General features: G+C 47.9%; 1 protein-coding gene across 1 annotated transcript in view; it reads right to left on the reverse strand.

The window, feature by feature from the left end:
• Positions 1-709: 709 nt before the first annotated feature.
• Positions 710-13,297, reverse strand: part of Cndp1 (carnosine dipeptidase 1) — a 41,393-nt gene continuing 28,805 nt past the window's right edge. Inside the window, 6 exon segments of the mRNA XM_078029878.1 lie at positions 710-1,229; positions 2,030-2,180; positions 4,763-4,892; positions 6,037-6,210; positions 7,186-7,346; positions 11,477-11,561. Coding sequence (XP_077886004.1) covers positions 1,154-1,229; positions 2,030-2,180; positions 4,763-4,892; positions 6,037-6,210; positions 7,186-7,346; positions 11,477-11,561 — 777 coding nt within the window. The 3' untranslated portion in view covers positions 710-1,153.

The raw sequence follows: 13,297 nt of genomic DNA on the forward strand, positions 1-13,297 counted from the left end.
AAAAATTGAAGGAAAATGTGTTATATTTTGTTTTTATTTGGAACCACAAAAGAAACACTTTTTAAATAAACCCTTAAATTCTTCACCATTAATGTGATTTAGATAATGAATTTATAAATATTGAATTGATTTATTTACATATATTTGACTATAAAAATTACATTCCTTTTTTGTGTTTACATCATCAAACCCAATCAAGTCAAACAAGATGGTTAACTAAAATGATTAATGAGTGCTGCATTAGGTGATGGCTTTAAATTTAGAATGTATTACTGATGTCAGGGTTGATTAGTTTTCTATCTAAAACTGATGCTATTTAAAGCTTTGAGCAATTTAAATGTAGTCATTGAGAAAAATTCCAATGGAGTGAGAGAAATTCCATCAGGATTAAGTTTGCTATGGTGAATGTACTTGTGTGCAAAAGTTAAAGAGAGAACCTTTACTGACAGGGTGGGAAGAATATGAGGCAGGGGAGCTGATTAGATGGCATCAATCACGGTGAAGATAAAGAAGCTTAGAATAAGAGAAAAACTCTTCTTTGCACATGGAATCCCAAATAGCAAAGGGTATGAATCTTAATCATTTCAGCTTCAGAACTTTTCACAAAGCAAGAGAAAATAAATGAAGGGGAGGAAAGGGGTTAAAACAGCACCAGGCCTTAGTAACTCCTCTAAAAATGAACCCACAGGGAAATCATGGTAGTCAGTGGTGGAGATCAACATTTTTATTAATAAGATAAAAGGAAACTGTGGTCAGAGCAACAGTGATGTAAGTGCTAACAATCACTGGGTGGAACAATTATGTGTCATGGGTGTTTCAGAACCTAGAAAGCAAAGTGGAGGGATTATGCCCATTGTATTGCAAGGTGAGAGTCTCACTCACTGAAGAACTGTCCTGGAACTACTGCACAGGACTCAGAGAAATGAAGGTGAAGGCAGCTGGGACTTTGGAAAGGTGAGTGATTTAAATCACATGTTAAACCATTTCCATTGTCTCCCAAATATTGTATTCTTGGTTCAAAGGTCCCAAGGCATTTCAAATGAAAGGGGAAACATAATTGATTGGATCAACATTTCTTTGGATGTTCAGATGTCATCTCTGCTAAGGGGTGTGAGAGGGGATCTGTCAGTGGGTCAGGTAGTACTGGAAGTTTCTACTGTCCTGAATGTAGCTTAGCAATCTCCAGGAAAAGGGCAGCAAACAACTTGGACCCCTCTATGTAGTTACACCTAACACAAGAAAAAACAAAGAGAAACTTTGTTATCATGACCAAGCAAAGGAAGAAAAGTGTTCTACCATTTAGACAGGAAGATCGATATTTTAAATTCAATCTAAAGTGTTGGACACTATACTGAGATCGCAGAATGAAAGGCACTTGATGATTCCTGTGTCGAAATGGCATTATTATTAAGAAGATGGGAATCTGTCCTGGGCCCAAATCCAAAAAAAAAAAAGTTCATTTTCCTTGGTTTCTTATGATTGACATGACATGGATATCAGAACCACACATGCTCTTGTTTCTTACTAGTATAGGAGACTTAGGAGGTTTGTGTCAAACATGCCTAAATATTCTTTGTTATGGACGGAATGTCATGACCCCCAAAATTCTCCTGTTGAAGCCCTAACCCCTAATGTGACTGTATTTGGAAGTGGGACCTTAGAGAAACCGGTGAAGGTCACTGCATCAGCAGGGTGAAACGTAATCCCCAGGGCTGGTGCCCGCGGAGGGAGGAAGAGACCTGAGCTCATTGGCTCCTTGGCTCTCTCTCTCCTCCGCCCCTCGATTGCAACAGGTGAGGACACAGGAAGAAAGCAGTGGTCTTAGAGCCAGGAAGAGAGCCCTAACCAGGAACCCAATCAACCAGCACCTTCACCCAGAACTTCCTCGCGTCCAGAACTGAGAAAACGAATGTCTGATGCTTAAGCCACCCACATGGGGTTCTCCATTGTCACCTAAGGAGAGGGGGCCTGACCACATGCACCCCTGGGCTTGTGCAGCGGGACCCAGTCCACACAGGGACCTGCTGACCTGTGGATCTTCTCACTCTGAGAGTGTTCCCCATCATCGACAGCCCCCGGTGGAAGCATCATCACGCTCTTTTAAATGATGTCCTGGATCATTTTGGCTGTTGGAATGGTTGACCCATCCCGCATCATATCTGGTTCTGTTCCAAACACTGAAACACAAGAAAGAGAAAGCAGTGGAATATATAACAGGACTGACCCTACTAACCTCAAATGGGATATTTGCTTTATCTTTCTTTTTCTTTTTTTTTCTTTCTCATTTTTAACATTAGCTTTGGGCCAGGGTAAGTAAGCTCCTTGATATCAGCTACTTGTGTTCTAAAATGAACGAAGCAGTCAAGAAGAAACCTGTGGAATCCTTCTTTACAATTACATACTCAAAAACTTTTTTTGAATTTGTTTGAACTAATTTTTAAAAAGTTCAGAATTTAGAAAATTATAAAAATAGTACAGAAAGCAGTCCCATATATCCCTAACTCTGCTTTTCCAGCACGTTAATACACCCAACTGTTGTGCGATGATCATGATCCGGAAACTGACATTGTCCTGAACCCTGCTCCAAACTTCACAGATCCCACCGTCTTTCCTCCTCTCCTCCCAGCACCCAGTGCAGAGTCCCACACTGTGTTTTATCATTGCTTCTCCTTCATCTTTTCTAGCCTGTGACCATTTCTCAATGTTTTGTTGTTTTTTGTGATCTTGACCTTCTTTAAGAATCCACTGATCAGTTGTTTGGTAAGATGCTCCTCAATTCGGGATGGCCTGATATTTTGTTGTCATTGGAAGAGGTCATGAATTGTGGGCAAGACACAAGATAATGTGCCCACTTTAAGAGTTTCTTCATGAACTAAATATTATGGAAGTGGGACTTTCTTGGGTAATTTTTTTGGTAACAGATATACAAACAAATATCTGTCCTCCACTCTCACTTGAATGTCACAGTGTTTCTCCCAATTTTCAAAGGATCACATCAAATAGTTTCAACTGCTACCCTCAGTTCTAGACAGAGATGACTTCAAACCCTCTAGCTCAGAGAACAAACTACCTGTGATTGACCGGCAATAAAATCTAAAACAAAGAAATGAAAGAGAATATGCTACCTCTTTCTTAATCACAAAGCAACGTGTGAAAGTGAATTAAGTGATGTGCCTTCTCAGCAGAACTGGGTCACACACAGTTGACCAAAAGGAGCACTCATCAGGAGCATGTGGGATCTTTTCATGGCCGTTAACCTTGACATTTCAAACACACATTTCTATTCAGCTGGCATAATATTCAACTTCTCCACCTTCCTAACTCTTCTTCCTCTTCTCTCTCAATTTTTATTAATAAAATACCTGCTAAATTGAGGCAGTAGGAATTATGATGTAGAGAAATGTGGCTCTAAGTGTTGGACTTGTTCTCTAATTTTCATAGCTATGCCTCTTAAACTGATAATACCATTGGGAAATTAGGACTGCAGTGAGCTCTGGGTTCTAAATTCCAGCTCTACCTCTCAGAGTAGTGTAGCCTCAGGCCCCACCTATAGCTTTGGGCTATAGATCTATATTAACACTTGCCAGTGTTTGCCCAGCTTTCTTTAGGGGACACCCAAAACTCTCCCCATGTTTAGGGGCCCCCATTTTGCTATAATTGGCAGATTGTTCCTCTTGCAGTAGAAACCAACGAGACTAGATATTTCTTCCTCCTGTCCTGGCATCCAAAGCCCAGGCATATTCCCTCTGTTGTCCCATCATATATATGTCTTGCCCAGGACTTTGAAGAACATAGAATTAAAATAAGCACCACCCAGGAAACGCCAAACAAAACCATGCTGCCTTCCGGAGAAGTATCGAGGCCTGTGAGATCACTGGTTCGGAGCTGGATGGACTGGCATTGGGTTTCTCATGGGTTTTGACTTTGTACAACAAGTCCATCTCCAGGAAGCCCTTCCCTGGATATCTCTCATGGCCCCCCGTGGGGCTGTGTCTCTCCAGGGCAGTCTGGCGTTGGCATCAGTCAGGAGGTCCACACCCAAAGCAGAAATGAAAGACAACACATTTGGGAATGGGTCCATGCTTAGAAATTCTCAGGGGAGACTTTGTTTTCATCCAGAACAAAAACCAGAAGGTCAAGCTTGCCACACACAGCGTTGAACAGGGCTCTGGGGGATTCTGATCTCTGTGCAGGGGGTTTCTGTCCAACTCCCTGCTTCCTGCTGGCCTGAGGCTATCGCAGCGCTGGCCTCTTATTGCCCAGGGAGAGCAGAGGCCCGCAGGGCAGTATGTCTGCTGGCCTATTCCACCAGACTGTGGTTTCTCTTTCATTTGTAACTCAAAGGATTTTCCTTCGTTCATATGGGTTAGTCTGTTTTTGAAAGGATTTTTGTATGTTGGCCAATATTTCCATGATCTTTGCATCAAGAGGGTTTCAAGTTTTTCTGGGCCCTCATTTTCCCTAAAATTCAGGTCTCCAGATTTGAACTGGTACCCTGGCTTTGCCACTGAGATATGTGCCCTTCAACAAGTTACGTAGTCTCTTGAACCCCTAATTTCCCCCTGTGTGAAATGGAGAAGGCAGTTGGATCGCTTGAGACAGTGGTAGGAAGCACTCTGTGCATAGGGCACCTTCAATAATAGGTGGTAGACGCAAAGGAGAGTCAACCCCGGAGTTTCAGAAGTGCCTGCTTCTGTCCCACAGGCAGGACCCCCTGGTTCCACTGTAAACTGGCAAGTCAGAACATCTATGGTCCCCCCTCTGCTGATGGCTCTTTTTGCTGCGAGATACCGCATGTCGCTGATGTTTGCAATCCACGGCCGAAGTCCCAGTGTCATGGAAGCAGCCACGCCGTTAGAGCTGTTTCTTTTGGAGAACACGTCCTCAAGGTGCTGCTTCACCTAGAAGGCAATGTGTCCACCGTCAGAGGGAACGTCCGTTTCCGCTCACCCAGGGGACAAAGTCTCCCATTCAAGAATCGGTTGAAATCCCAACCTGACACGGGAACTCCAGAGGGTGCCACACAGAGGGCAGGGTTCTCAGCCCTGGGAAGAGGCTCTGGGCTCCACCCCGGGCTGCACTTGGCTCTTCCCCTCTCCCTGCAAGCCCCTCGCCTGTCCCCACCCCATTCTTACCCACAGCGTCTGATACTTTCGTGGTGTTCTAGTAACTTCTGAGAAAAGTGTGAAACATGATACAACTGCGGGATTGGAATGTCCTTGTGTGGGGATCTATTAGCATTCGAGTGAATATCTGGGGAACTTTCTGAAGAGAGGGCTCGATGCCAAGCCAGACTGTGAAGGAGAGAGTTCAGCACCTCCCTCCCCGGGCCTCTTTCCTCCCAGGGAGGGCCATCCTGAACTTCCCCTCCAGTCACTCCTTCAGCAAATGTCCAGGACTGTCCAGGTGCTGTGGACAAGCCACAGAAGACCCGGCCCTGGGGGTGCAGCTGTAGAAAGAGGGGCCATGCACCCTGGGCCAGGAAGCGCGGAGGGAAGGGCACAGGGAAGGTAATCAGTGCCCAGCAGACAGTGGAAGAGGATGATGGGAAGAAGAGCCACTGAGGGTCAGGTTGGGGCTTCTCCACGCTCCGTTAAACTCACTGGAGGCAAAGTGATGATGGGTTGGTGACTGAGACATGTCACTCCTTCCAAATGATATCTTCATTAAAAGGGGCTGCTTCAAACGGCTGACTTCAGACATCAAGGGAAAAGTGACGATGGGGCCTGAGCTTTCTGCCTGCATCCTTCCATGGGCAGTCACTGCTCATCGACAGGCAGATCCAGTCTTGCCTTTATAGCGCCCATCTAATTTTTAAAAGCTTCCCATCTCCACAACTCCAAATGGTCATTTATCACACGGCTACAGTTGTGTATAACTGAGGAACGAGATGTTTACCGAATAAGGCTGAGGCTGGTTCTTGACATTTGTTCCAGCTCTTTCGTTAGAAAGATGATACTTCCCTGGTAACAACCGGCTGCTCACTGTACTGTGGTGTGCGGGACTCAGGAACTGACAGGCACAGTAGCAAGGGACATTTGTTACCTGTTTCTCCACCACAGACATGTTCACGTGAGGGACTAGACGGACTGAAAATTTTCCTATCACCTGGCCAGGTGTAACTGTTTTAGTTCCAGGCTCATCGAACGCACCCTCCATCCTGTGAATAGAAAGAGATGGGTACCGCCACAGACGCATGAGGATTTCCTCCTAAATGGAAATAAAAGCATCCAAGAACACTCAAGTGACTTAGGTTGTGTGTCCCAGCAGCACCTGCGTGTCCGAGCACCTAACTCAGCTGTGTCCGCAGCAGCAGCACAAACGGACTTCTCTCAGGACACGGGGCTCCTCTTCCTCTGTGGCCTTCCCTTGCCCACAACGCCACCCACTACCAAGGTCCTCTCTTTGCCCAGGTTCTGTAGTTCGCTGTTAATAGGCAACAAAGGGCCTGTTCAGAAATTTGATTCAATTATAAATTTCTATCTGCCATCACGATAGTGATCACTTGTGTCCCACAATCATTCAGAAGACGTCAAAGGCCTCTTCAGAGCCAGAGCCACCTTCCTCTCCAGCTGTGGCACCACAGACTTAGTCTGGAGGAAGAGACACACTTCGTACCAGTGAACGCTCCCACTTTTTCCAGCATGTTTCTGCCCTCTTGTTACTTTCCCCAGGAATCAGCCATAGCTACCAAACACCTTAGTAAGTATTTTAAAGAGAAAGAGAGGGGAAGGAGAAAACAAACCAAAACAACAAAAAACTAAACTAAGTCGGCCAGTTACCACGGCTGGGGTTCTGGGTTTCCCAAGGGCACAGAGGAAGCAGCATGCCCTGTAGATCAGTCCCTGCGGCTCCGGGGTGGGGCTGGCAGGATGCCTGTTAGCCTTAGAGCTGGAGCAGACTCAGGTTCTTCCCAATCTCAGCAGCCGGGCTGCAGGCTGGCTTGGATCTAAGTTAGTAAACTACCTTGGAAAAGCATGGCTGTGTAGTTAGTCCTCGTTCATGGTTGGGTGCCTGAAGCCAGTGCCTACTGGATCCCAGAAACAGGACTGGTTGGTGCAGAGCATAGGAAAGAGCTGTGAACGTCCAGATCTGCCTAGGAACCAGCATCACTAGGTTCTAATATGTGCAGATTAGCGCCCTCTGGTGCTAATTACACAGTGGGAAATGTGGCTGCTGCCGTACCTTGGTATCAAACAGAAATTTCTCAACCTGGCTGGTATTCCGGTATTCTTCTAGGTCCATTTCAATGGCTTCATACAGTTTTTTTCCCTCCTCTCTAAGAGGAGCCACTTGGTCATAGATTCCAGGGATCAGGATATGACCCGAGGAATCCACCAGGCTTCCTACAAAACGCACAGAGGAAACAAAGCAGGTAGAAGTGATGACTGTGCTGATGTTGTGCCACTGGAGTGAGCCAGCTCTCCTGGGTGACAGCCGGCCTCCTGACTGTCCCGGATCCACCTAGCCAAAGCCACTGGCAGCGATTACACTCAAGAGGTAATGGTCAGAGGAAAAAGCTGATCACCAGGTGGACTCAGCCAGAGTCAAGTGTGCTATTATGTCCACCTGATCAAAGGCAGGGCTGGAATCGTGGGTCTGCAATCGATTAAATCAGATGAGGCTCACCTGTGTCAGGTGCAAGTTCTCAACTATATTGTTTGTATCATAAACAAGGTTAATTTTCAAATTCTCTTATCCTGAGTTCAAAAGTAATGTGTTCATTTAAAATATTTTAAAACATATACATATATGTATACATGTACATATGTATATGCGTAAATATGAAAAACTGAAAATTTCTATCATCCCTTCTCAACTCTCTCCCTACACCCCCATGAATTATATAATACTTCTTTTTAATCAAAAGCATAATATCCTTGAAGTCTACTCCATGACAAATACAAAATACTTTATTATAAATAAGTATATACACTAAACTGCTCTTTATTAAAAAGTTTGGTGGGGGCGCTGGGGTTGTGGCTCAGTGGTGGAGCACTTGCCTAGCTTGTGTGAGGCACTGGGTTCAATCCTCAGCACCACATAAAAAAAAACAACTAAATAAACAAAATAAAGGTATTATGTCCATCTACAACTAAAAATATTTTTTAAAAGTTTGGGGATCAATTAGAATAAAAAATCATCAACAAATATCTATGAAGGAAGCACATGCTGAGATTTAGTAAACACTGCTCACTGTCTGGAGAAAACACCTATCAAAGATAATACTCAACCAGGAAATAGATTGATATAGATAATACAAAAATGTCTCGGGGCAGCTACATTCACCCTCAGTTCATCTAGGGACTTTTATTCAAGTGAAGGCACTTCACAAATAACACATTTCATATTCTCACTGTGACTCCAAGACCATGTTGGGGGAGGAACATGACACAGAAAACTACGTTTTAAGATCTTAGCTCAGGTGAGCAGTCCCAAGCTCATCTTCAGCCCCTGAGCCACCTGTGCACGGACACCTAGTTACTGGTCAAGGCTAGGACGTGCGGAAACACAAGACCCTGCCTTCCATCAATGAGGCACCGTCTCTGACCACAGAGGAACCACGGGAACCACACGAGCAGACAGGTGGCCAGGGTTCTGGGCTCTGTGTCGACACAGAAAAGCCAGGAGAATGCGTGCCGGCACCCACAGGCAGGGGTGGTGTGAGCAGTGGGCTTCCCGGCACCTTGAGAATGCCACAGGAGGCTCAGCCTGAGGACTGAGTCTCCACGGCAGCAGAAGGGGAAGGGGAGGAATTCCACCATTTCCACCAACCCCTCCTTGCCCCTCTCCTGGTCCCACTGCGCTTCCCCAGACTATGTTCCCTCTGTGACCGCGCTACAGGATGTGCCGCGGGCCACTGTGCTGTGAGTCCTGTGTTACCGCACCCCCGCTGACCCAGGGGACGCACTGTAGATGGAGTAAGCCATCCCAACCCCTGAGTGAGACTCAAGTCTAAAGAAGCTGCTGCCGAGGGCCGGGGACTGGCTGCTAAGGCTTTGCTGCCTACCTTCTCTCTTTGTCACCAAAACCATCAGAACACCACCAATAATGCCATCACCAGTCTTCCCTGGGGCATTTCTGCCTCCTGTGTCCTAGGTCAGGGCAGAGCTGTGGGAAGGCCTAAGACACAGACCCTGCCCACGGTCCAGCCTAGAGACCCAGGCCCAGGGTTCATGGGGTCAAGGAGGGGAGCTCTGAATGGGGAATGTTTTAGGCACCTTTTTCGCTGATGTGACTGAAAGTTTCAACCAGAACAACTTTAGAGGAGGAAAAGTTTCTTTGGGGGCCCACAGTTTCAGAGGTCTCAGTCCATAGACGGTGTCTCCATTCCTCAGGCTCGAGGTGAGGCTGTGCATCCGGCAGAAGAGTGTGGCAGAGGGGAGCCGCTCACGTGATGGTCAGAGCAGAGAGAGGTCTCCACTTGCCAGATACAAATAGACACCCCAGCCACAGCCCAAAGCCCCACCTCCTCAGCTCACCTGCCTCAGGTACCCCTCAGTTAATCCATCAGGGACTGATGGACTGATTGGGGCAAGACTCTCACAACCCAATCATTCCTCCTCTGAAACTTCTTGCATCGTCTCACGTGGGAGCTTCTGGGGGACACCTCACGTGCAAACCATGACAGGGAATGACCTACACAGGAGCACAGGGGTCACCAGGAGGCCAATGAGGCCACATGGCTGTCAGCTAAACCTGGAAGGATGAGTGGACACCAAGGGCATAGTCCCTGTAGCCCAACACGACACAGAACCTGGCAGTGTTTTGCCAAGAGTGCCCCCAGGAGCCAGGATGCTCATGTTCATACTCTGAACTTAAACGGTGACGTCTGCCCCGACACTGCAGCTGGTGCTGCCCAACTCTGCCAGTTGTGAGGGTGGCAGCCATGTCCTCAGTCTGCACAGGACCATCTTTCCCAACAAGTGGTCAGCAGCTTCACTTTAAATCATGATTCCATTTTCTCAGGATGCAGCACAGCCCTTCTCCAACTACCAGCTTGGTAACGGTGCCCGTGGACATAGAGCATTTCCTCATTTTCCTTTCCCTCTCATTCCCTTGCAGAGAAATCTGACGAGGGAGAGCTGTGGGGTGCTGCTGGGTCCTTGTCTCCTTTGATGATTGGTTAATGTCTTTGCTCTGCAGAAATAATTCTGCCCCTGCTAGTTCTCACCCAGCGCTTTCACACCAAGTGTGTTGGCTGGATTAAGAGTTGACCCCTCCCCTCCTGCTCTCTTTGCCCTTGAAGTCAGGACCTGGGCACTGATGGAGTCTCTGCAGCTACCTCCACCAATGGGGGTGGAAATTCTCAGGAGGTAGACCACGCTGCCCTGAAAACTGCCCACAGGAAACAGTCTCGATGCCCAGGAGTGCCTCACAGTGCCAGCAAGAGAGGGTCCTGAAGCTGAAGCCTCCTTGGCTTCCGGAGAATCCACCATGGGCAGCCGTGATGCAGGGAAGAGCCACCACGGGATCAAGCCTGAACAAACTGGCTTCCTGAGAAAAACCTTCTGCTTACACATATCAGTCTGCCCACAAGAGATGGGGAGCAGTGGTCCATGCTGGGTGCTGCCAGCCGACACACTGGCATCCCTGTGCCAGTCTGGGCCACAGCAACCTTGGAAAACGAAGCCGAGCAGGCTGGCATGCTTGGCACCATCTCTAGAATCCCTGGGAAGGTCAGAGCTGCTCCCTCAGGCTGGCAAATCAGTAGTCTCCTGCAGACATCCTGTTCCGGCCACCACAGGAAGTGATCTCTGTGGGTCTCTTCCAGGGCCCTCAAAACACACTTCCTAGGCAAGTCTAGGATTATGCCTGTTTGCAGATGAGAAAACCAAAACCTCGACAACTTAAGTAGCTTGCCAATGTCATGGAACTGGTCTGTGGCAGAGCAGGCACACAACTAGTCACAACCACCCAGAACCCGCCTGCTTGATGCATGGCCCCCTGGGCCGGGGCGGGCTGCCATAGCTCCTCCTGTGGTGGGACACAAGAGGCTGCTGGGAGAGTGTCAAGGGCCTCACCTGTGAGATGGCTTTCCCTTTGGTCATCATTTTGTTGATTTATCTGCAGTCAAAAAGTTATGCCTGCTCTGCTGAGGTGGACCTGTGGTGCTGCTGGCTTGGGACCACCGCCCCTCTCCCACCCGTGTGTGGGAAGCCTCAGGGGGAGTCAGAGATGGTCCTCGTCTCCTGGTCCTTGTGGTCTCCTCACTGTTTTCCTTACTGGTGGCTGGATGTGTCATAATATCCAATACAAGAAAGGAGTTTGAGTCCATGGGAAGAAATGGCATGGTCTTAATTCTGTGCCTCGGGAAGGTGCAGCCGAGGGGAGAGAGCTGAGGCAGCGTGTTCCTGCGTACCACACCCACTCCAGAGCTGGTTCAGAAACTGAAGGGGAGGTGAAGAGAGTCAAACGGAACTGAATTTGATGAGATTATTTGATGCTTAAAGGGGGAAATGAAATAAGGCATTACCGAGAAGAGCCACCAAGTCAGCCATGGGCTCGCTGAGGACACCACCAAAGGTTCCTGAATGAGAATCTTGATCTCTGCATCTCACCTGGGAAATAGGTAAAAGAGAAGGATATACTTACCCGCTGGGTCCTGCCTGGTGGCAGGCATGCAACAGTGGTGTCCCTCAGGACTGAGCGAGGCGACCTTCAGACCTGACCACGCTGCTTGTGCTTCTCAGTCATGTAACTTGGAGACTCTGCCAATCTCTGCTTCTGCGCTTCCCACTCTTTCCTGAATCCCCGGAGGCTGACTTCAATCCCCTACCCTTCCACTGACACCAGGATCACCAGGTTCTCCTCGGCCAGATCGCTGATGTTCTACGGCTGACTTCTTTTTGGCTTCAGCCCATACTGTCAATCACCTCTGAAGAACCCCTCCCTTGGTTTCTGAGGAACTTTCTTCTCTTCAGTCCCTTCCTGCCTGTAGGCAATTCTCTTGCTGTCCCTTCCAATAATTCCTGTTGTTCCTCCCACCTCTAAAGATCCACCCTTGATGCTTCTTCCTCTGTACCTGGAGGTCTCCCAGATATCATTTCCTGTCTCCATCTTTTCCATACTCCCTGCTGAGGTCTGACTTTTATCTAAGCCCAGACCTGGAAGTTTTGGTCGCTTACAGTGTGTTCCACTTGAGTGGGACACTGCTTCTAGTTTCTAAAGTTCGGTAGATTTAGAAATGAATTCAACATCTTCTGCTACAGTTACATCCTACCAGCTTGATTTCTCCTAGGTACACAAACCCAATCAGCTGCCAGTTGGATTTTTAAGTCGTCTCTTCATTTCCTTCCCTCCTGTGCCTGCTGACCAGTTGGTCCTCTCCTGCTCCAATCCATCCCTAATGTGCTGCCAGAAGAGTCTTCCGTTTGGTCACTTTATTTTATTAGGAAATAACACTAACTAGAGCACTTTGGAGTTTATAGTGTCACCTCCAAAACCTGAAGCTGCCTCGTCCTTCCTTCTGATCCCAATTTCTCACCCCCCTCTCTTTCCACGTTACTTTACTACCAATGGTCTTGGTCCTCATCAGGACATTCAGTTAATTGACCCTTCCAAGATTTTCCAACCTATTTATTTCCTGTCTATCTTCCCCTCTTAACCTAAATGCCACGATTTATCACCTCTCTGGGCCCACACCTTAGTTTGCTTCCCTCTGCCCTCTATCACACCCATCTGGAACACCCTCACCTAGGTCAACCTTACCCTCCTGGGCCTTTTCTGGCCCTAGCTACTGAGCACAGATGTGGCAAGGTATCCAGGGACAGGTGCCACCCACCCTAACACTGCCTGGCGCTTCTTGCTCTGGTGGGTCCTCTTCCCATCCCCATGGCAACCACTTCAGACTGTCACTTCTCTGCAGGTGCACGTGCTTCCTACTCAGCAGGGGAAAAAATGGAGACCAACAACAAAAAAAGACATTGCATAACTTTTCTCTCTACCTACCTTCTAGCCTTGCAGAAGAGGTTACGCCTTCCTCAGCTCAGGATCTCATTCGGCCCGTCTCCTCAAGGCCTTTGTTCTCATTAATATGCCCCACCTTTCTCCCAGGTCCCTGCTGCTCCCCCTTCCCACTGCCTCCTAGGGCTCTCGGGGGCTCTGTGCTCCCTCCAGCTGTTGACCCATCTTTCCTCCTTCTCATAGCCAAGTTTCCTGGAAGAGTTTGGAATAAGACGTCCCTGCTACCTGCTTCCCTTTCACTCCCGGGTCATCTCTATAGACCCCTGTATCTCCTAGCAGTAAATGCCCTGAGGCAGAGAATGCACCACGTTCCATCTGCTCCATCACATTC

This window comes from Ictidomys tridecemlineatus, chromosome 13 (assembly GCF_052094955.1).
Source record: "Ictidomys tridecemlineatus isolate mIctTri1 chromosome 13, mIctTri1.hap1, whole genome shotgun sequence".
NCBI lineage: Eukaryota > Metazoa > Chordata > Mammalia > Rodentia > Sciuridae > Ictidomys > Ictidomys tridecemlineatus.